The sequence below is a fragment of the Zootoca vivipara genome, chromosome 5 (assembly GCF_963506605.1).
Source record: "Zootoca vivipara chromosome 5, rZooViv1.1, whole genome shotgun sequence".
Classification (NCBI taxonomy): domain Eukaryota; kingdom Metazoa; phylum Chordata; class Lepidosauria; order Squamata; family Lacertidae; genus Zootoca; species Zootoca vivipara.
This window is the reverse complement of record NC_083280.1, coordinates 71346659-71371166: the sequence shown is the minus strand read 5'-3', so window position 1 is coordinate 71371166 and position 24508 is coordinate 71346659. Positions and strand designations below refer to the sequence as shown.

Sequence of the window (24508 nt, the reverse complement as noted above, 5' to 3'; positions counted from 1 at the left end):
TAACCTAAGATGGATTTGACTAAGGGGAGATATGCTTTCTCCAGGAATAGTTGGTATACTGGTTCAAGCTGACAAAAGCACTCCTAGCCACAGCAGCCACCTATCCATTTAGGAGCAATGGCGGGTTCAGGAGCATCCCTAACCTTTGAACCTAGCTCTTCAGTGAGAGTGCAGCCCCACTCAGAAAAGGTTCCACTCCTGGTTCACATTTCTACTAACCAATAATACTTGCCATGCTATATTCTAGTTCCACTTTCAGAGGCAGTTGCTGGGAATCGCAAGCAGGCAAAGGGCTGTTGTGCTCAGGTCTCGCTTTGGGGCTTCCCATGGGCATCTGGGTGTCCATTGTGAGGACCGCATGCTAGACTAGATGGGCCATTGGCCTCATCTGGCAGGCTCTTCTTATGTCTGCACATTCATTCACTGTGCCTTTTGAACAGAACTTTAGTGCAAGGAAGCTAATAACTGGAGTGTGAAGATGTAACAAGCAGGCTATGAACATTCTCAGTCTGCCCAGTCATGTGTAAAGCAAATGAAGAGAACCAGAACCAGACATGCCTGATTGCCAGGAGATGACTTGACCCTCCATACTGTGTCTGTGTCTGTTTCAGTTAAACATCAACTCTGTATACAAACCTGCAAGCTCTGCAGCATCTCAATATACAAAAGACTGCGGGGTTTAAACACTAGAGTTTTAGCAATTCCATTATTTATGTGTTTGATTTAATTTCACCTATGAATCATTCCTCATAAAGCATTCCAAAGCGATTAACAATTAAAACAAGAAGGATGCATATAGAAGCAATTTTTAATCCAACATATATTACAGACTAGGATAAAAATATCCACTTAAAAAGCTTCAATGAGCCCTGAAGACAATAGAGACTGTGCCTGTCTAATACAGAGGGGAAGGAGCTCCAAAGGGTTGGTGCCACACTCTAAAGGTCCAATTCCTACATCATACGGAATGGATCTCCTATTGAGACGGTATCGGCAAGAGGTATACAGCACAGTGCTTGGTTGGGTTAGACAATCTTTTAGATGTCCTGGTCCCAAGCTGTATAGGGTGTTGCACACCAGTACCAGCACGTTGAAATTAGCCCAGTAGCTGATTGGAAGCCAGTGCACTTATTTAGCATTTTAGACTCAAGAGTCTGCAGTATGAAACCCTGGGACTAGTCTGCACAGTTTAAGACACGGTTGGGTCAGACCAAAAGTCCACATTGTCCAGTATCGTCTTTCCAACAGTGGCCTGCCCAATGTTGCCACAACAGGGTGTGTTGAATTTTTCAACTTACACTGCCTCTCAGCATTAACTCACATTTTTACAAGAAATTTAACTTGAGTCCTCGGTTGCAGCCTCCCTGGCTCTTCATAGACCCCCAAGCATTCTGTTTTTGCCTTGGAAACACTTGAAAATTACTTTTCACCCACCAAGCTGAATGCAGCCCATCAGATATGCATTGCTATCCCACCAAAGTTTGCACAGGCTTGTAGTAGGAACATAGGAAACCACCTTACAACGAGTCAGACTATTGGTCCATCCATCGCAATATTGTCTACACAGATTGGCAGCAGTTCTCCAGGATTTCAGACAGGCTTTTTTCCAGCCTCACTTGGAGATGCTGGGGATTGAACCTGGGACCTTCTGTGGGCAAAGCAGATGCTCTACCACAGAGCTACAGCCTTTTGCTTTGTGTTAGGCCGTCCTGTGGTTAATCTCCCTGCTGTAGCAGCCTATTGGGGACTACAAAAGCAGGATGGCTGTCAGGTAACTGGCAGAGCAGAGTTCACCTCCAGTACACCTAGAGGCTTATAACTCAGAATCACCGTGCAGAGGAATATGACTGAGTGGAGAGTCCCAAACTAGTCTAGATAAAGCTGCATTGCTGGGTTCGTCTAATAAAATGTTTGGAAACCACTTAGCTAGAGCTCTGTCTGCTGCTAGTTGTATATTATACTTGGATTCCATATTGCAAAACCAGTAGGGTGAATCTTTCCATCCAAGTCCACTGTACTTTTCACCTGTTTGGGTGTTTGAAATATTTGAGGCTTATTCAGAAAAGGGGCATAGTGCTGCACTTGCAGAATTTTGTGCACAATTGCTATTAGTGCCCTGACCACAGATCTGTCCACTAGAACACACTCTATAGCACTCCTGGGCCTTTGTGGAGAAAGGAAGCCTCTGTCATAATGCACACCCACAAATCTTCCTTGCACATGTGTTGTGCGATTCATGCCACACATGTTATGTCTTTGGTCTTCTTCCCATATGTGCTCTTGAGAGAGTGGCATCAATCAAAATATTTTCATCTAATTCATCCTGGTTTTCTTGTTCTAATAAGACTGCAAAAGCTTCAGGGTTGCCCTCTCGTCTTTTCATGATGTCATTGCTGAGCTGCTTTGGCACCAGTCAGCTCAATCAGGACAAGGTAATTAAATAAGCATATTCCCCATGAAATCATGAGGATAGCAGGAGGAAGTGCAACACAGGGGGGGAAAGGCTGATGAGTAGCACGTTTGTATACATACACTTGGTAAGTCACTTTGCCAGCAAGAATATTACTCGTACGTCATGCGCCTTTTTTCCCTTCCTAGAAGGAGGTCTATCTTCTCTCCTGCTTCCTCCCGCCTTTCAAAGTGAAAATGAAGATTATATCAGTCTAAATGGAATCTGAACTGACAGGGGGTTGTGTGTGGGACTTGTTTATTATGATTTGATATTGCTCCAGGCAACATGTGTAGTACAGAAGAGACCACCCAGCAAATTTCCTCTGAGGCGACACAGTCTTTGCCCCGATTCCCTAAGCATGACAGCTGTGTGGGCCAGGCTGGGCCAGGTAGGGATGCAGTGGGAGATCAGAATGGTGTATGGAAAAAGTTAGAAAACATGTGGGTTACACAGTATGGTCTCCCCATGGAGTTAAGCTAATGGGTAAAGTTGAGGCCTCTAGTGTTCCCCTTTTCTAAGTATGTGTGTTTGGTTTTTTCATGGGGCCATAGTAGCAGCTGTTGGAGTTGTGATCCTATGGCAGATCTGATCAAGCTGAGGGAAAGTCCTGATTTAATCTTAAATACTTCTCTGTCAATTAAGTGTTTTAAGCAATATATAAAGGGTGCAGCTACTCACAAATATTACTGCAATTGGCTAATCCTAACCTTTGACCCAGGAGCAAGCAGGCAAGCCCTGGTGCACTTTCAGTGAAAATAACCAAATAAAAAATTGATCAGCTGGATGTTGTTGTTTTTAAATTCCACCATGTACTGAAGTGGCCCTTTTCCATTTTAATTTTTAAGCGGCTTGGCTCCTTAGTACATGCCACTGCATTGGAAACTTCAGTGGAAACTCCTAACTTTGAAGGTCGCCATTGCTTAGTTTGCTGGATTTCAACCAATTACTATTTGAATTCTATGGAATGCACATTTTAATACAATAAAATACAATATAAGAAATAAAAGAAGCAATAAAAATAAAGCATCTAACATAGTCATTGAGATTGCTACAACAATCAGAAAAATCACTGAGTGCTCTGCCAAGGCTATCAGTAATTTTCAAGTCATCCATTGCAGGGGTAGGGAGGGGGAGAGTTTGGGAACCACTGATTTGAATCATCATGTGACATCGTATTTTATTTATTTACTCAACTTTCCCTCCAAAACTAGACCTCAATTTTAAGCCATATATATATATAGAAAATTAGTTCAAAAGGAGCTCTGTAATGCCAAAAAGAATTGAGGGGGCTGGGGGAACCAACACGTGACAGTTGGCACAACTAAAACCTGCAGTGGTTTGCACTTAGAAGAGAAGAGAGTCCACACTGCAGATCCTGTGGCACGATGGGGGAAGCAATTAAAAATAAGTTAACTAAGTCCTATAAGGTGTGTGTGTGTGTGTGTGTGTGTGTGTGTGTGTGTGTGTGTGTGTGTCAGCCATTTTGAAGTTCAATCACCAAAGCTCCTAGAGGGAATACATTCATTCCAAGAGCCACGGCACTCCAATGATGCACATGACATCTTATGTCTGGTTGTTGTTTTTTTTACTAGACAGTTAGTGTTGGTCCTCTTTATGTGTTGTAGGAGCAGGTACATTACCTTCCCTCCACCACGTACATATGGAGCATGTGGTAGGTTCACCGCACAGATGCGTTAACCAAATTTGTGTGATCTTTCTCTTCCCAAAATCATGCCTTCTCATAGAGCACCCACTTCACATATAGCCTGCTACGTGCATACAAACTAAGGCAAAGGCTGTTTACACACTCCTGTTTCCTCGGCATCCAATGTGCTCCCGCTGCCGGATTGGGAAGCGGTGTACACATGATGTTAGCCACAATCCATATCTGTCCTGTTGTTTCTTACACATGAAATTCTGTGTTCTGATGTATTTCCCCTCCAAGCCAACTTTGAACTGAATTGAGACTTGAGACAAGGAACAATCTTTTAAGCCAGAAATGTGTACATAGCCCTAGAGATCCACAGAAACTTTTTAGGTTGTTTTAATAAAATAATGGCATGCTTGTGTTTTGGTACTTGAACAGGAATTCTTTGGCACACAAAAAATATAATTGACAAATTTATCCTTCTGCTAATTATGGGGATTTGGAAGACAGTGGTAGCCATTCTCATCTGCCTTTTAGGTGGAGTATCACCGGCTCCAAGAGACAGCTAGCTGACTATTTGAGGGATGGATCTGTGGCTGTTCTAAAATCAGTTCTGCTAATTAGTGGTTATGGGAGATAAAAGTCATATTGGGTGGATGCGAGCTTGGTTAGAAGAAAGTCCTTTCTGTATGTTTAAGTATCTCACAAATATGTTGAACAGGATTGTGAAGAGCCAATTACATGGAAGAATTAGAGACCCTAAAAAAATCCACAGAAACAACTGTCTTAACCCAGATTAAATGGTAATAAAAAGAAGAAAAAGAGAATCCCAAAATATTGTGTAAGAAAAAGAGAGTGCTTCATCTTTAAAATACAAGCTGAATGTGGATGTTAAATGCCACATCAAATTAGTTTTATTATGAAAAGACTAAAGCATCTGCTCGTGTAACAGAACTTCCTCCTCCTCTCCTGTTCCCTGAAACCCTCCATGCACCCTCAAAATCTGCTCCAGAGGATTGGGGAATCCTAAAGAACAGATTTTGAGAGCATGCGGGGAGTTGAGAGGAAGCGTCACCAAGGAATACATCTCTCCCTTCCTAATGAATAAACGTCAGCTTTAGGGTGGTTGACATTTTAATTAGCATTTCATAGCTAACTGTTTGTCATAGCTATCTCGTTATCAAATAACATACCCCCAAATTTCTGAAAGTAATTGTGTCTCTCTAGCCTGCCCTGGCTTTGAAGAATTTGCAAAGGGTCTGAATTTCCCTACAGGGGTTGTTGTCGTTACACATATGCGGCTCGTATTCTTAGCTGGTGAGTGCAAGGAATAGCAATAAAACGTGTTTTATTTATTTTTTCACCACTACACACCAGCAATTCAAGTCAGTCTGGGGGTTGTGGAATGCACTTGTCCTGTATAGCACAGCACGTGGAAGGTAGTATTCATATTGTCCACTGATAGGATGCTTTGCTGCAGGACTTCATGAGAGAGACCTATTGTAACTGCTAACTAAAACCCCATAAACATCAGCATGCAAAATAGACACCTGTTACACGGGGCCTAAACACCAGGAGGAGCCTTCTTTAATGACAATGCAAACCCAGCTCTCTCATACCGGTACTTTGGGCACACTGCAGGCATTCCAGTTGTGTCCTCCAGATCTTCCTCTATTTAGCTGCCTTTGTTCCCTGCACATTCCTAAAGGAGTGGCCCAGCCTGATCCCAGCTGGCTTCTTTTCTTCTTCATTTTTTAAATAAAAGTTTCTAGAACTTTGTATGTACAGTTACGTTTGAAATTAAGTTGAGCCTATTACATACTACATACATTATTTCCCTGCAGAGGGAAGCCGGGAGCTCCCTATATGCTCCCAGATTGAAAAAATGTTGCCCAGAAGTTGCATTCATGTGCATGGTGTTAAGGAGAATACTATTCTATATGAGCAACTACGCTTACATTTCAGCTCAGCCTTCAATACTCATAACAGGTAACATTATTCCAGAAATACATTCCGTTGCTCTGCTTGCCAGTGAGAGTTCTCTTATATTAAATGACTGTATCTACTTCCCTTCCACATTATCCTTAATTTTATAGAGGGTGATATAAAGAAGATGAACCTCAGAAATGCCTTTGATCTGAACATCTAAATGAATAGCAAGACGCAGGCATTACTGGATTTACTGCATAGCTCAGGATGTAACAGCATTGCTGAGTTAAATTGCTGGAGATGATAAAGGCATGTATAGTTTTGAGAGGATATCAAGGGCATTTCTAATTTCCTCTTCTGATACAGGGAAATTTGCAGGACTTGTGGTGAATGGTAAAATACGAATTTTCCCTACCACAAGAACTTTAGTTCAAGATGTATGTATCTTGTAGGGGTATTATTATTATTATTATTATTATTTATTTACTGCCACTGTCCCTCCCCATCCTGAGATGTGTATATATTTTAAAAGTTTTTTTAAAAAAATAACACAAAAATAAAATGTATATTTCATTTTATTCTGTAAAGGATGAATATTTACTTGCAATTCCTCATAATTCCTCATATGAACATTTTAAAATAAAAAAGTGGTCAAGAACAAAGCAGTGCCCTGCCAATATTTGCGCCTATGTCTTAGGTCTACTTTTTCTCCAGGGTCCTATTGCTGTGAAGGTCTCTACTAACCTTGTGGAAAGGATGGGGGCATCAGGATCAAGTGTAGGCATTTTTCTTCATCCCACTAGGTCACAAATAAGGCATCTTGGCGGGCGGGGAGGGAATCTATCTCTTAATCTGGGCAAGATGACTTTACAGAAATGCATCCAGTCTGAGTACGTTAAATGATTCTAATAAAATACTTTTATATTCAAAGCAATGTGATGTAACATGACATGCGGTGTTATACCTGTGCCAATGCCATTTATGTGTACAAGACATCACCTGATGTTGTAGTCATCCAGTGATGAGCATACAGGTGTGAATCAGCTCATAATGAATGGAGGTCCATTATTTAATTGTGGATTGTTGTTCTCTTTCTACTTTCCCACAATGTGGCTTCTGGAAAATACCAACTATTTTCTTTGCAGTAATGGTTGAATGAGCTGGAACAGTCTTCTAGCTTCAGTTTAGGTTCAAAATGGGAGGTGTCAAATTCATACAGCATGTCCTGTTTCAATGTTAGCCAAATATATTGTTCATTTAATTAAAATGACTCATCATTTATCTTTTTTTCCATCACTGGGAACCAAATTGTCAAAAGAATAGTTCTTCTCATAATAGTTCAGCTGCATCCAATCAGCAACAAGAAAATGATGTGCTCTCTCTGTCTCTCAGATTGTGGATAAGAACTGAGAGGATCACACAAGTAAGCTTAAACACATGAATGTGAATGTGACCTAGCCTTTCTGCCAATTCCAGAGGTTTCTGATTTAAAGCTCTCTGATTGTGGTTCACCTCCAGTTCTAAAACCTATAATGCAACACAGATGTTGTTAGGGGGTGACTGACGGACGGATGCAATTAATTTCCATTTCTCCATTGAGATGGAATACTGAAGTCTGGTGAATGTATTTGCCATGGTCCATCAAATCTATGAGGAGAAAATGGTAACTTGATCTTTGACCTTTCCCTCATAGATCATCATAAATTCATCAGTCTTTCTAATCAGACTGTTATACTTAAACAGTCCCCTGAACTTGAGCATTCATGACTTTTGGAGCAGTGGTTCATTATGGTCTGGTGGTTAAAGAGGGTTTAAAAACTCAGTTCAACATTTTTAACTGAGGTCAACAAGAGGTCATACATCTAATAATAATAAAAAGAGAAAGATTCTCTCTTTCGTCAGGTAGTCAATCGAGTGTCATTATTTGCTGCTGCTGAAGGAGCGTTAGAGAACTGATGTGAGGTATGAGCCCTGAGAGGACCCACCCCCCCCCCAGGAGGACAATACCACCTGCTCATTTGGCCATGACTTTCAAGAAAGTTGAAGGGTCTGGGTATATCTTAGAGGCATGCCATGGATCCAGCAAAGAGTGAAAACAAGCCAGCTGCTATAGGTGAAAACAGCAACACTTGACCTGGATGATTCCTACCCCCTTTTAGATCTCTCACTAGTATAACATTAAAATCAGGATTAATGGGCAAAAAGACTAACGTGTAATGGTTATGATGGCATCTTTGAGTGAGATGCAACTCTCAAAGCCCCACAGACTTTTTCTTTAGTCAGTCCATTTGGGGCATTGCTAGGTATATAAAAGACTAGGTTTCTGGGGCCAAAGGATACAGTTTTCAGTAAAAAAATGCACATGCTCATTTATATGTATAAGCAATTTTGGGCTACCTCAATTCCTGTTCTTCCAGTAATCCATCCAACTGCCCTGTAAGGTTGACCACCATGCATAAGGTTGAGGTTGCCATGCCTAGTTTCTTGATTCACAGCTCACACTTTAACCACTACACTACATCAGCCCTCACAAATCCTTGCACTCTGTATCCCTCTAAAAAGTACCAGAAAAGACCAAATACGATGCTCAAGCAGCAAGCATTAGTCACCAGCAAGATGCTGGTTGATCTCTGGAATAGAGAAATGGCACAAATGGTTGACATAATCACTCCCCAACCCTCTCTCCCATCAGGAAGTGCTCAAGTTTCTTGGATTCTTGAGGAACCAGGGGTAATGAAGCAACTGGAAAGAGTTAGAACAAAGCTGGAGGAAGACTTGCAATGAATCTGACTGAGAATGGGCTAGAGCTCATTTTGGGAACTACCCCACAGCACTGATCTACTTCTCTGCCAATGTTGCATTAGCACAGTTCTTTAGGAGGTCTGTTATATTTGAACATCTTGTGTAGTGAGGAGGAACCTTTGGGCGCAAGCTGTGATCAATCTGCAAAACACATTGTTGGTAAAGTCACTCAGATTCCCTTACTTTGTTGTTGTTTAGTCGTGTCCGACTCTTCGTGACCCCATGGACCAGAGCACGCCAGGGACTTCTGTCTTCCATTGCCTCTCGTAGTTTGGTCAGACTCATGTTGGTAGCTTTGAGAACACTGTCCAACCATCTCGTCCTCTGTTGTCCCCTTCTCCTTGTGCCCTCAATCTTTCCCAGCATCAGGGTCTTTTCCAGGGAGTCTTCTCTTCTCATGTGGCCAATGTATTGGAGCCTCAGTTTCAGGATCTGTCCTTCCAGTGAGCACTCAGGGCTGATTTCCTTCAGAATGGATACCTTTGTTCTTCTTGCAGTCCATGGGACTCTCAAGAGTCTCCTCCAGCACAATAATTCAAAAGCATTAATTCTTTGGCGATCAGCCTTCTTTATGTTCCAGCTCTCACTTCCATACATCACACCAGGGGCGTACCCAGGATCAAAACTAGGGGGGGGCAAGCCATGGTCGTTCAGGGGCGGGGCCAAGGCACGGGAGGGGCCACAAAGTGGGAATGTGGGTGGGGCTACAGGGCCAGCGGGCCCGACGACTCTGCGGCGGCGGCTGCAGCCTCTAAATGAACCCCCTAAACGCTCTCACACGACATCCCCCTGCTCTGAAGCAGGGCCGTCTCTAGGCCCCGGTCCGGTTGCACGGGGCGCTAAGCTACCAGGGGCGCCACTGCGCCCGCTGAGAGGCAAGGCGGAGGCTGCCCCAGGCGCGCCTGAGGCCGCCCCAGGCGCGCCTCTCAGCTGTTCAGCGGCTTCAGGCTGCTTTCCGGAGGCGCGCGGGCCTGGGGCCGCCTTCGCCGCGCCGGGGCGTCACAACAGGGGGCGGGCAGCACCCCCTGGCCCAGGGCCGGCCCTACACCCAGGCTGGGTTGCGCGCAGCTCTGGCCCTCCAGGCGGCAGCCGCACAGTGAGCTGCGCCCGCCGTGCCGGGAAACGGGGGGGTGGGGGCACCAGAGGGATCCGTCACACCACGGCGCCAGGTATGCTTAAGACGGCCCTGCTCTGAAAACACCGCTCCCATCCATTTACAGCTAGCCACCCCCTGAAAAACCCCTTTGGGCCCCGCTTTCCCTCCTCCAGGTCCCCCCGAAGCCTTGCCAGTTCCCACCCTATATATCTGGGATGGGGAAGGAGCTCAGAGGTCTGCTAGTCCTGGGGGGCCACCCCCCGTGGCCTGGGAGGATACTGGTGACCCCCCGCCAAGCTGAGACCCTCAACGAAGAAGAAGCTGCCACCGCCGCCTCCCCATCGCAAGGGAGCAAAATATGGGAAAGGTGGGGTGGCGCAGCGCAGGCGAGCCCCCCCCCAGCTGCGACCCTACGGCGGCAGCAGCAGCTCCCCCACCCTCAACGCATCTCTCTCGGCAGGGGCAGCAAGGGAGAGTGGCTGGGGGTGGCGCATTGCAAAGAAGGAAACAGCAGCCAATGCCCGGAGAGGGCAATGCACGCAGGGGGAGCGGAGAGCTGTGCCCCCCCAAGGCAGCTCCTTTCCTCTTGCCGGGGGTAGGGGGCGGCGAGGAAGGGTCACTGCCACTGGGCTACTCCTGCCGCCGGCAATCCGGTGCAAACGCCCCCACGCAGCTTCCTTGCAGCAGCCACGACCACCGCCTTTGGGCGCCGCCCCCCACTCCTCCTTTGCGGGCTTCTGCCCACCGAGGCTGAACTGGCTCCTGTCGGTGCACTTCCTCTCCTGGCCCAGGAGGAGTCTCAGTAGCAACTCGTAACTCAGGGGGGGTAGGGGGTGTGGAGGGGGGAAGGGGGCGATTCCCAGCCTGCGGTGCTGACGATCGTAGTGCAGCCTACTGGGAGGCAGAGCGCGGCAGCAGCTGCAACCAATGCAGGGAGCCGCGTCTCCTTCGCTTGGCAGCCCAGCAGAACTCTTAGGCAGGAGAGGTTGCCGCCCGGCAGGGCTTTCCAGTGTGAGGCGCGAAGGCTTTAGTGGGTGGGAATTGGTGCAAATGTAGGTAGGGTGGGCTGAGAGGAGGAGCCGCCGCCGAGGAGCCACGGCACCAGCAGTGTTTCCTTCCCCCTCCCCTCCCATGTCAACAAGCGGGGCGCCTGCGCAGGGTATTTGCTTCCCTAGTAAGGCCCGCGGTTTGACCTTCTAGGGGGGGCAGCTGCTCCCCCCTGCCCCATGCTGGGTACACCCATGCATCACACTGGGAAAACCATAGCTTTAACTATACAGACGGCAAGGTGATGTCTCTGCTTTTTAAGATGCTGTCTAGGTTTGTCATCACTTTTCTCCCAAGAAGCAGGTGTCTTTTAATTTCGTGGCTGTTGTCACCATCTGCAGTGATCATGGAACCCAAAAAAGTAAAATCTCTCACTGCCTCCATTTCTTCCCCTTCTATTTGCCAGAAGGTGATGTGGAGTCCCTTACTTAGACTCCACATTTAGAGCAAGATCGGTGGTTGTGACCGTAGCATCTGCTTGTCATCTTTTAATGTGTGTGTTTGCTTGGAGGTTAGAGACTGACCACATGCGAAATGCCCACTTGAACCTTGTCTGTTCTGGCTGGTGAAAGCCAATGAAGGAGGCCTGACTGATTGGGTGGCTGGAGTTGAATGCATCTGTTATGGAAGGTGTGGTACCACCTATTTTAAGCAAAGCAGTAGAAAGACCTCTGCTTTAAAAAAAATCCACATTGGACTCTGCCCTTTTCCATCATGGAAATGTATTTTGTTCCCCTCACTTCTCCACTGAACAAAGGCCATTCAAGCATGTACCTCAGCACACTGTCCATTAGCTGCAATGGAGCATCCATGTTTGTTTGTTTATTTATGTATTTATTCCTATATTTATTAGTCATCTAACAATTAATATATAACACATAATAAAAACAATAAAATTACATAATGCAAAATACAATTTTAAAAGATAGCATTAAAACAGTTAATATAAAACATAAAATGGTTAGACTCCACACAGTAAGAGGCAGTGCCTTATTATATGAGCCCCTAAACCTTTTCCAGACTTATGAAGAGGAGTGCCAACCTACTTTCCTTTTACATTTCTGCATCCCATTTGTACATCCAGAGCCCAGCACCTCCCCAGGACTGCTCCTCCAGGTTACTTGTGCTTGTGAGTATGTTACCTTTGGAGCCCTGGAGAAGAATGCAATGATTCACTGTACATATGGGAGATGCATATGACCTCCCATAGGATGTAATAACCAGCATGCAGTGGTGCAAGTGTGACTGGCCAGTGTGGAGGTAGGAGGGAAGTGATCCTTGCCTGAATGTTCCATTCTGTTGCAGAATTAAATTGCAGAATAATAGCTGCAACATGACCACTAGCAATCTACTCTGACAACTTCAGCATTAATGACTGTACGAAATCCAGGGTGACTGCCTCCATCCTGCCAGAGAGATAGTGGTTGGAGGGCATTTGACTTTACTTTTCAAATTTGGACTTGATTGATTTTTCAGCACTGTTACTTGTCTTACACCCCCAAACCCCAAAGCTGGTTTTGAAAGTGTCGGTCTTTTTATGCAGTGTTTCTTCCACCTCCATGATTGGTGATGACTTTCATAAATATATTGTGTGTCCCTTCACTCCCAGTCTATCAGCAAGTAGACTGCAGAGGCGCATTTTAAGGCAGCAGAATTGGTTCTGCCACACTGGGTGCCAAGCCTAGGGAGGCGCTGCAGGGTGTCACAACTATGATGTGGTGAATTCAGCCGAATGGAAGGCAAGAGGCTGGGTGGGTGGGTGCAACAGGGCCCTGCTGAAATTTGAAACATCCCTGCAGACTGCCATGAGATTCAAATGGTGAAATGGAAAAAGTTGGAAAACTCCCTTTTGTTTCAGGGCTGACACATTTGCCATCCCATTTAACTTAAAAGGCAAGCTCTGTTAGCTCTTGCCTCATATGAGTGAGTCTAGTATGTGACCTCTTGCCTTTAATAAGAGTCTAGAATATATGAAAAGCACTTACAGCTTTGACAGTTGTATTAAGTATCCCATTTCCCCTCCTTGAAAGGAAACCACAAAAAGGTATTTAAATCCGCTTTCTACTAGAAATATCTGTGAACATTTTGAGGAAAGCTCAGGAACCCGATGAAACAAGCCTGTCAACCTAAGCCCCAGATATTTTTACACAGTTAATCAAATATTTCAGTATATTTTTTCTTCAGCTATACAAATTGCCTATTTTCAAAGGGTGTTTCCAAATGCATAGATATTGACTATGGAAAGGAAACATCTTTTGAAAGGACTGACTGCTCCCCTGTGATCAGAGACAGAAAGAAAACATGAAAATTAGCACACAGTAAAACAGAAAGAACCACAAGTGACTAATAAAAACAGCCTTAAAGACTAACAAATATATTGGAGAACAAAGTTTTGCCACAATATTATTTTGTCTTTGAGGTGCCACAAGAGTCGAGACTCTCTGGTTTCTGCTGCTGCAGACAAACCCAGCCTACTCTCTAGAATTTGTCATAGTAAAATTAAAAGCTTTCCTGTGGATTTGATAGTGCAAGGGGTGTGTTTCCACTAGACCCAGCCAACACTTTTATCTCTCAGGAGTATTTGAACCCTGGCTTTAGGAAAACAACCCCCCTCTCTAGCTATCACATAATCAGTCCTCCTCCCTACACCTTCCAAGGAAAAATATACTTCCTGCTTTCTTCCTTGCCAACACTGTGGGCCAAAGATAGCTTTGCCTATCCGTGATTCCTGAGGCTCAAACTCTATTGCAAAGCACACCTGAGGTAGTCAAGTCCCATGGCCTAAACATTGTCATATATTTGGTCATTTTTATTGTTTTAGTCAGTTAGTCAGCTACAATATTGACACTTTCTCTGTGGTCATCCCGTTTACAAGATAGTTGGGGGTGAGAACAATTCAACCCACTCATACCTTGAATGCTTAAAAATCCTGCTATGGCTTATTTTATGACTACGTCTTAAAATAGGGGAAACAAGGTAGATTTGTCAAGTTTCATATTAAAGTTGCCGTTCCCTAGCACTTTTATATGAAATACACATTAAGACTCATTGCTTCTCTTCTGAATGATTCAGCATGTAGCAAAGGTAAGCAGGGTCCGGTTTGGTTTCAAATTGGAAGTGTTGGGATTCCTGCATTGCAAGGGATGGGCTAGATGGATGACCCTTGGCATTCCTTCCTACAATTCTATGTATGATGCAGCAAAATTTCTTCCCACATCATGATTAAAATTTGATAGGGCCATGGCAACCCAGTTACAGTTGCTTGGGGATTTTTGATTTGGCATGTGTTGAGTCCAGATTTTTATTTTTTATTTGCTTGGGCATGATGCTCTTATTGCCCCCTGCATTTTAACTGCTCTTAATGTTGTTATTTAATTGATATACTACTTAATGCCAAAATAGGCTTCTACATTATATTTTCATCTTTGTGTGCTTTAATCTGCATATGAATGCATATAGGTAAAAGGTAAAGGACCCCTGGACGGTTAAGTCCAGTCAAAGGCAACCATGGGGTGCGGTGCTCATCTCGCTTCAAGCCGAGGGAGCTGGTGTTTGTCCGCAGACAGCTTTCTGGGTCATGTGGCCAGCATGATGAAAGTGCTACTGGTGCAACGGAATACTGTGATAGGTGGCAGAGCACACGGAAATGTCATTTACCTTCCCGCCACAGTGATACCTATCTATCTACTCCTGTTGGTATGCTTCTGAACTGCTAGGTTGGCAGAAGCTGGAACAGAGCAAAAAAAACCTCAGCCCACCACGTGGATTCGAACTGCTGACCTTCCGATCAGCAAGCCCAAGAGGCTCAGCAGTTTAGACCATAGTGCCACCCACTCCCTTTTATGAATGCATATATTAGTGAAAGTAACATGCCAAATGCATTATGTTTGGGAAGACTGCTTTGCAAAAATGTGCACATTAGGGGAAATTGCATGCAAGAATGTGTATATTAGGACAAATTTGCACAGAAATGCTGGTGAAATTTCATGAGGACTTGAAACAAATCTCAAACTGATATGGAAATGAGAACTGAATTTAAGATGGGAAAATATGAGAAACTGTGGAGAACCAAAATTGATTCTTAGTGCATTCTTAGCCTATTCTTAGTGCAGAATGTAAGTGCAAACAGTAGGTGATCTCCACATTTGTCATACTCTGAGTATGACTGTTGGATATCACTTAGTGCCATTTGGAAACACAATGGAGACAACATTAGCTGTTCGAATCTAGTTGAAAAGATTAAACATTATTTTATTAAACATAAAATAAGTCAGTTATAATTGCCACTTGTTTCTGCATGATAGCCTAAACCACTGTTCTGTGAGAAGCCAGGTTAAAGGGCAACTTGGAAGTTATTTTGGCTTTACCATTTACAATTTGACTATAAGGGTAGCAGAACAGGGTTTTTATTGTCTCCATGTAAAGCCAAAGTTATGGTTATGCACAGGTCGCCCACCTCAGTCCATAGTTCTAACAGTACATTCCCCATTTTCAACCCTCACAGTTGGCCTTTCTCATGCACTTAGATACATAGCATCTGTCTCTGATTAGTGAAGCTGTTGGCTAAAATCAATAGACTGTCTTAGCCGTAAAATATAGCTCCATCCTCCTGACTTCAGCTATCTGTTTGAAAATTTACCTCACGACCTCCTCCTCCTCCTCCTCATGTGCAAAGTGGTTTACAATCTTCCAGTCCTCCTGCTGTTGTTTTATTTACCTGTATTAAAAGCTGCTTTTTCTTGTTAAGGATGCTCAAGGATTTTGTTTGGTCACATTTTTGAAGGAACCAATTTGATTAACACTTCCTGAACAAAGTGTTCAGCAATATGTGTGTAAGCCTGCTCCTTCATGTGAGCTTCCTTTTCTGAATTAAGGTAACAGTTACTGTCTGCTATTAACCCTGATGTCTTGTACAAAGCTAGCTATAAATCATGTTAGCATGTTCACAGAACAATGCCTTCAACTCTTCAGTTTGAGGACAAAGTGCAGTTTGAGGACCCTACTGCAATTTAGATGCAGTGTAAACACTGCTCTGTAACCTTTGTTATTTTAAGTGCCAACAGTCTGGTTCCATCCTGGTTCAAGCAGAGCCTGTCCCATTTGTACAGACCTCGCTTGCCCCCAAACATTCCTCAGTGCCTAACATATCCAAACTGCTTCTCCTAACACCACAATTTTTATAGGTTTTGTTGAAATATAGCAGGCAATCCAAAGAAAACAACAGAGTGGGGAAAGACATAGGGGCAATGGAAGAAGCTGGATATTATCTTAATAAGAAACAGTTGGTACATAGGAGATTGTCAAGATAACCAAATTCTGTGAGTAGGATAGAGACTTTTGTATATGCAAGTCCAAGGTGTATGAAATAAAGTCCCACAGGTGGTGTGAAATTGTTCTGGGTTCTCAATACTCCTAGCAACACATAGTTTATGTATTATTTTTTCAGTGATAGCCAAGGTCCACATATTTTTGTACCACAGGGAAAACTGGAGATCTTGTAGCATTTTCCATTTCTGTGCTACAGAGATCCTGGCAGCAGCCAGCAGCCAGGTTAAAAGTTCAATAGATTGAAAACATCGGGTCATCATCCCAATAATTCAACAAAGAGATTAATGAAGAAGACTGGATAGGATGTTTCATTATAATAGATATTTTCTGATAAACCATAGTCCAAAGTGATGAAGCTGGAGGGCATTCCCACCAAATGTGAAAGTTCCCATTCTTCCACACCCACACCCACAATCTTGGGTAAGGTGTGAGGTTCCCAACACCACCATTGAGACAACACAGCTATGCCTGTCTAGCTGCCTGGTTGTGGTGGGGAAATGAAGTGTTTAGGAACTGCATAAAGTGGCAGATGGAAAGGTAAGTTGGTGAATGTGATAGCTGATGGATAAATTAAAGAAATATGTGTGCAGTATGGTGAAAACTGGGTAGGTTTTATTTTTTAATTGTATGTACACTCAGTTTTTCCCACAAGGAGGTCAAGATTCCATACTGGGGTTGCCCCATTATATAATAGAAACTAAGTCTCTCTGAATCAGCTAGCTAACTGTTTCTAACTACTGCATTGCTCTGACTATCCACTTAAGTAGGTTTTGTAATTTAAATTGTATATACTGAGACAGTGGGATCCAGGTGGCGCTGTGGTTAAACCACTGAGCCTAGGGCTTGCTGATCAGAAGGTCGGCGGTTCGAATCCCTGTGACGGGGTAAGCTCCCGTTGCTTGGTCCCAGCTCCTGCCAACCTAGCAGTTCGAAAGCACGTCAAAATGCAAGTAGATAAATAGGAACCGCTACAGCGGGAAGGTAAACGGCGTTTCCATGTGCTGCTCTGATTTGCCAGAAGTGGCTTTGTCATGCTGGCCACATGACCTGGAAGCTATACACCGGCTCCCTCGGCCAATAATGCGAGATGAGCGTGCAACTCCAGAGTCGGTCACGACTGGACCTAATGGTCAGGGGTCCCTTTACCTTTACCTTTATACTGAGACAGTACCCAACTCGTTCCAATGTGGTGTACACAGATAGCCAGAGAGAGAAAAAGAAAGAGTTTTTGACTGTGAGATCCATGCACCCCACAAGGTGAGACAAAGTTGAGTTGTGTTTTGCAAGCTGTGTGTGAAATGCAGCTTGCCGGCAAATAGATTGTGCTGCTGACAGAGGTCTGGGTGCAACATGATCACGCCTTATAGTGTGTTGGCCTCTTCCAAGCCACTAAAGAGCAAATGAGGTTTCTGAGTGGCAGTCCAAAATTCCAATATGATGTCACTTAGTGGCTACTGTAATGGATTATGACATCATCATGTATGGTATTACTTTATTTTAAAAACAAACAAAGAAAGAACATTTTGGGGGTGCAAAATGTTTTCAAAAGGGCTTCCATCTGCTTGGAATCAGAAAAGTTCCACCCTGGGTTGTGCCTGGATTTGATGCTGAAAATGGAAGTGTTAAAGAAAACCTTACATTTTAGATACAAAGGAGAGACTGGACTGGAGAGTACACCATAAACATGCCTGTAGGCACAGCCTTAGAGCAAAACTACACCAAAGTAGAAGCATGTGGCTGCCGCCAAAAATGGCAGACTAATCGTATCCCCCATGTGTCATGTGTTGTACTATATATCTCCATATCCTGACAGCCTTGGTCAGCATTGTCTAACCACTCTTAACCAATGGTTTTTAAACTATTTCCCAAAGAAACCTGGTGCTCCATGAAATCTTGTTAGAGTTCCATGATGAGAAGAATGGCAAAAAGCTGCTCCAAAGTGTCATGGCTAATTGTCTCCTGTAAGGTGCATGTGCAGAGGGCAGTGCTAGCTGCATTCTAAAATGAATTATCAGCCCACTTTGGTTGATGACTAGGATCAGGAGTGTTCTCCAAAATCTTCTGCCACACACATAAGATGAATTGATGCAGGTGAAAGTTCATTGAGGGTCATACCTGCCAAGTTCCTTCTTGAAAAATAAGGGATCGGACCGGAAGTAGCAGACCGGAAGTAGCGCTGCCACCATTTTGCTGCCAGCGCGACTTCTGGTGCGGCAGCCATTTTGGAACTGGGCAAAGCAGCATCAAAAGTCACTTCTGAGCATGCTCCGCCCAGTTCCAAAATGGCCGTCGCACCAGAATAAACCGGGGAAAAACAAAAAAAAAATCTGTTTTTCGGCCAGGGAATACGGGAGGCTTGGCAGCTATGTTGAGGGTTGATAATCTTGAACTCCACTGCTGTAAATCAGACAACTCAGTTACTGTCCTGTATTAGTTGATGTATTTGGTTTTTGTAGCATCAAGGTAACAGGAGCTCTTGTAGTGCAAAACCTAAAACACACCACCCCACAGCTTAGCATTTCTGTGCTACTGTTAAGTGTTTAAAGCGCCTTGTATAAATTATTCCAGGCATCCCCAAACTGCGGCCCTCCAGATGTTTTGGCCTACAACTCCCATGATCCCTAGCTAACAGGACCAGTGGTTGGGGAAGGTGGGAATTGTAGTCCAAAACATCTGGAGGGCCAAAGTTTGGGGATGCCTGAATTATTCAGTAATCCTTACAACTTTGTAATAAGGGTCAGTGTTGTTATTCACATATTGCAGAATCCTGATAAGTTTATGGCTAAGGTGAGATATGAACCATCCACTTGCCAGTTCATAATCCTACTGAAAAATGATGGATCTGTTGAGGAAGATGTTATTAAAGGTGCTATTTATAGAGTTCAATAGCATTAACACATTCCACCATGCGTAACTATTTTTTTCTTTCTTTTTTCTTTCAGGCCCCCCTGTAAGTACCAAAACCTACGTCTGTGTGTGTTGTGAAGAATGCATCTGGTGGTAAGGTGACTGGGCACTGGGGAAGAGGGAGGAACATTCCTGAAACATCAGAAATTCTTAATGGACAGAAAGGGCTTAACTGATAAACTGCTGCTACTCCGATTCACAAAAGATTCAACTGCCTGTGCCACCTGCTCTTCCATATTTTTGGTACCTGAATATTTTGTTGTGGGAAGACTAGAAACATTCCGAGACTCTCGCAAGCTTACTTAGAGAGCAAGTATTTTATGACATAAAAAAATCTCTGGGAGATCCAGGGCAAATAGTTAAGACGGGTGCAGTGAAAATAAGAAAACTCTTACGGTACATCGTCTCCGCTGATCTCCTTGCATCTCTCTCACTTTGCGTCCTTAAGAAAATGCAGCAACTAACTAATTTCTGAAAACACTATAGTTTTAGAGACCCCAAGTGCTGCAAAACTGCTTGGTCCCAATAGTGCCAGCATGAAGTAGTCTGCCATAAAATGCAGTCAATGAAAAATGCATTGGCCCAAAGTATTTACATCTGCCCAGGTATCTGTTTAATTCACACTGCTGCCAAATATCCAGCTGGCACGGAGCATGGCATGTTGCTGGGTGTGATCCTGCTCTCCCTTACGTGTCTGTGAACATGTAAGCAGGGAGGATCATGGGAACTCCTTTCTGAGTGAGGCCATTGGTTGCTATCTACTCTAACCAACAGGTTGTCCCCAGCCCTGCTACCTAAGCTTTTTTTAAACTGGAGATGCTACGGATTGGAATAAGATGTTCTGTATACAACATGTGCGCTCTATCCACTGAGCTATGGCCCCTTGTGAAACCAACCAAAAGTAAATTTGGGAAAAAAGGAAAATATGCATTCCTTTTACCTGGGGTCTGTGTACAGACTCTAGAATATTTGTCATGAAGATTGCTGTGTGATTCCTATTAGCTGTATGTGGTAGAGGCTTAAAACAATGAACACAACCTCACTGTAGGGTTGCCAGACTCAATAGAGGACAGGACTTCTGTGCCTTTAATTGCCCTGCTCTCTTTTGAGTCTGGAAACCTTAAAGAGAAACCAGCAGACCCTTTGTTTAATTTCTAAGCAAAGGGTCTGCTGGTTTCTCTTTAAGGTTTCCAGACTCAAAAGAGAGCAGGGCAATTAAAGGCACAGAAGTCCTGTCCTCTATTGAGTCTGGCAACCCTACCTCACTGTTCATTGCTAAGCAAAGAGTGTGATGTTTATGTTGTGAATTATGGCATTTGATTTGCTACAGTTGGCCATGACTGCATTGTTTTCTGGCTATTGATTTTCCTGCCTTTAAACCGAATTGGTGGGCGCATGGTGCTTATTTTCTTGCCTTGTGGGCGGATTGGTGATTGTGTGTGGCATCTGTCTTATATAAATAACTTAAAATAATAAGTTAAATAACTTAAAATATACTACTTGCATTCAATGTTTTTCTGCTTCATGTTGATTTACAATCCCTACTCACACCTCCACACAGAATTTGTGACCATGGGCCTGCCGTGTCTACACTTTTGAGACATTTCGGGATCTCAGACTTGCTCGAAGTCTCTCATCTTATTAACTTTAATGCCCAGACGTGTAGTCAGAAGAAACACAACATACCCGATTGCTTCACATCTTCAGGAGCTGTTTGGAACCCGCATTCCAAAGCTGAGAGGCTGAGGACTTTCTTAACAATGCTGATTTCTTGAACAAAAGCCAGAAGGGTTTCCTCATTCATGTAGCCTTGTACAACCATTCAAACCATAGCTGACACCCATTTGTTGCACAGGCTATTTGACTGTCTCTGCCATGGGCATATGGTTGCGTCATCCAGCCAGGAATAATGCTAGCAGGCCTGGCTTGCTAGAGAGATGCTTTGGGGCTGTAATTCTGTAACCATGTATTTATTATTTATTTGTGTTTCACAATTGTATCATGCCTTTCCTCTAAGTTGTTCAAGATACAGCAGAGGTGGGTTTAGGGCAGCGTGACTGGTACCCTGGCAAAGGGGCCTAGGGGGCACCTTCCCGCCTTCTTCTGAAAGTCTAGTAAGTGCTGGGCTTTGGGAAGGAGGTGTGAGGGTTCTAGCAGGGTCCTAGAGTCCTCCTGTCTCCTTCCCAAAGCCTAGTTAGTGCTTGCCCAGCTTTGGGAAGGAGGCAGGAGGACCCTGCCAGAGCCTCACACCTCCTTCCCAAAGCCCTGCACCTCACTTACCCAGCTTTGGGGAGATGGTTTTGGGATGGAGGGGGTGTCAAATTTTGGCCTCGCACAGGGCTTCATATTACCAAGGTCCGCCCCTGGATACAGTATACATAGGGTTATCTCCTTTTATCCTGTAGGCAATCCTTTCAGGTAGGTTATTCTGCTGGGACAGAGAGTGACTTAACCAAAGGTAGTTTCACAGCTTACTAGGGATTTTGAACCCAGGTCTTCTGCATTCAGGTCCAAACACAATATCTGCTTCAACACAAGGAAGTACATGTGCCCGAATAAATTTAGAGCTGAGCCAAAGGTTTTTTTGATTACTTTTCTGGCTCAAGCATGGGGTTTTGGAGAGGGACAGGCGGAGGTTTTCATGAAACCACACACATGCTTCACCTATTTTCAAAGCTGTTGCCACTTGTTTATGATTATATGTGGTATCATTCTAAAGCCAATTCAGAGTGAGGGCATACACAGGGAATATTTTCCCCTGCTCTCACGCTGGCATCTTCTGAGTAGGAAGCACACAGGAAACTGCCAGGCAGAAGCAGGGAGCTTAGAAGCTATTGTAGCAAATGGAGCAAGCATTTTTCACATGTTTGTGTCCCTTATAAATAACCAACCCCCCCCCCCTCCCAACTTTGCAGCCTGCAGCCAGGGTGGTCAAGTTGTGAGGCCTTTTGGCTCAGCGCTAGTAAATAGGATTGGACAGTTGATGTGCTTAAGAGTTTTGCATTCCAGTTTTTTACACAAATTGTTTCCAGCAGCGACCTATATTATTGATACAATATAGTCCGCCTGCCATCATCCATCATGTGTGTGCGTGCTTAGACGCAGGGTGGGGGGAAGAGAGAAAGGATCTCTTTAGCTCCTTCTTTTATTGTAACTTTCCTTTGAATCGGTCATGCCTGAAGAGGAGTCACGCCGACAACATATTTGAACAACTGGCTCTTTTGAAAGACTACAACATATTTGAGCAAATAGCTGTTTATCCAAGGACTCTCCTTCTCACTCACGTAGGGTGTGCTTGTTCTGTGCTTGTTCGCTGCACATACTCTCCTATGCTAGAATGAATCTACATGGACTAGTAATGCCAGTTAATCCCAGTGCAGAAATGCACCTGCTGACTTCACAGCAGTGGGAGTGAATAGTAGCAGCGGGTGTGGTTCACAATTGTACTCAACAAGCTACATATCCTTCTTTAGTGAGCCCCACATCTTTGTGTATCCTACACAATGCTAACTGTGCCAAGTCAGTTCATAAGTATCTGGCCCAGTCTTGTCTACTCTGACTTCCAATAGCTTGCCAGAGTGTCTGGCAACTCCTGGCTTTCCTATCTATGATCACTTAACCGGAGATGCCACAAATTAAACATAGGACACCTTATCTGCACAAAGAATGTGCTGTACCGCCACCGGAGTGGTATTCTTCACATCCAGCTTATGTCTTTATTGTTTCTCTGTACCAATCCAATCACCCATGCTCCTTGTGCCAACTTGTCCTTTGCTGTGTTTCTTTTCAGGGTCCTTCAGGAAGACCTGGGCTTCCGGTAAATATCCCCCCCTTTTTGTGTTTCTCCCCCTCTCTTCTTCCTTTCTTGCCAGCTGCCTAAAGTCTGTGAGTGCTGGGGAGGAGATAGCTGGCTACCCATTGCAAAAGAACACACTGTCAGACAATAGGTGTAGACAATATAAAGGTAAAGGGGTCCCTGACCATCAGGTCCAGTCATGTCCAACTCTGGGGTTGCGGTGCTCATCTCGCTCTATAGGCCGAGGGAGCCGGCGTTTGTCCGGAGACAGCTTCTGGGTCATGTGGCCAGCATGACAAAGCTGCTTCTGGCGAACCAGAGCAGCGCACAGAAAGATGTTTACCTTCCCGCTGGAGCGGTCCCTATTTATCTACTTGCACTTTGATGTGCTTTTGAACTGCTAGGTGGGCAGGAGCTGGGACCGAGCAACGGGAGCTCACCCCGTTGCAGGGATTCGAACCGCCGACTTTCTGATCAGCAAGCCCTAGACTGTGGTTTAACCCACAGCGCCACCTGGGTAGACAATATAGTACCCTTTAAATGGTTTTGGACTCACATCAGTTTCATCCACAGCCAGCATGGCTACTGCTCAGTCCAGTAACATCTGAAGGGCACCATGTTCACCCCTTCTGCTGTAAAGAGAACTGGATTTCAGTGGGACATGCAGACTGACCCAATGTCAGGACAAAGGTTCTAGGTATAGAACTTCTCGAGTCTTTCTTGTAATGGAGAGCACACATTTCCTTTAAGAAGATCTTTTGATTTCAGGTGAGCTCATAGCACTTAGGGTATTTCCTTCCCCACATTGCAGTTTTCATTCTTGGAGTTGCTTCTGCAAGCCACTCCTGCAGAAACATACAAAGGATCTATACCTTGGTCTACTTACAAGTCATATATTAAAGCTCTCAGGAGTTTTCAGATTCCTGGCATACCCAGCATTGACTTGTGAGTAGGCAGAGGTGTAAATCTGCCCTATATTATATAACCATGGGAAGGATTTGCAGGTTCAGTTGGAACAAATACGAATGTGTGAGGAATGTGTTCTTAGTGATGCAGGAATAGACAGCTGACCTGTTTGGCCCATGTGCAATGGAAGCTTCAATTCATTAGATTTTTTAGTGTTGTGGGTTGATTTCCTTCAGGAATTTGTGGCACAACATTCCTTGAGCAAAAAACCATGCATTTCATGGCTTGGGTTTAGCACAAACCAAGCATCAGGAAATTATAATGACAGAGAAGACACATCCTTCCAGCCCACATTCAGACAGTGGCATTTTGGGAAGCTGCCAATCACATTTATAGCACAGTTAAGCATATAAAAGTTACCTCATATTGGACATCCCATTGTCTGTGTCAGGGGTACCCAACACAGTGCACTCCAGATGTTGCTGAACTGCAGTTTCCACCACCTCTGACCATTGGCCCTGTTGGCTGGGGCTGTTGGGGATTGTAATCCAAGGCCAGCTGGCCAGCTACCCCTGGTCAATGTCGTCTAGTGCTGTG

At 44.3% G+C, this 24508-nt stretch overlaps 2 protein-coding genes and 1 non-coding gene across 23 annotated transcripts in view; 2 read left to right on the top strand and 1 right to left on the bottom strand.

Moving 5' to 3' along the window:
• Positions 1–20322, top strand: part of LOC132591161 (collagen alpha-1(XIII) chain-like) — a 57561-nt gene extending 37239 nt beyond the window's left edge. Inside the window, exon 3 of the mRNA XM_060274931.1 lies at positions 19245–20322. Within this exon, the coding sequence (XP_060130914.1) occupies positions 19245–19306 (62 nt within the window). The 3' untranslated portion in view covers positions 19307–20322. The remainder of the gene's footprint in view (positions 1–19244) is intronic.
• On the bottom strand, positions 11927–12038 carry LOC118096677 (U6atac minor spliceosomal RNA). Its single transcript, XR_004693956.1, has one exon. It is a non-coding gene; the product is annotated as a U6atac minor spliceosomal RNA (small nuclear RNA).
• A 124-nt stretch (positions 20323–20446) lies between the features above and the next one.
• The window catches only part of COL13A1 (collagen type XIII alpha 1 chain), a 96119-nt gene continuing 92057 nt past the window's right edge, over positions 20447–24508 (top strand). For all 21 annotated transcript variants that reach the window (XM_060274924.1, XM_060274926.1, XM_060274916.1 and 18 more), the window contains exon 1: positions 20447–23026. In XM_060274924.1, the coding sequence (XP_060130907.1) occupies positions 22835–23026 (192 nt within the window). In that variant the 5' untranslated portion in view covers positions 20447–22834. The remainder of the gene's footprint in view (positions 23027–24508) is intronic.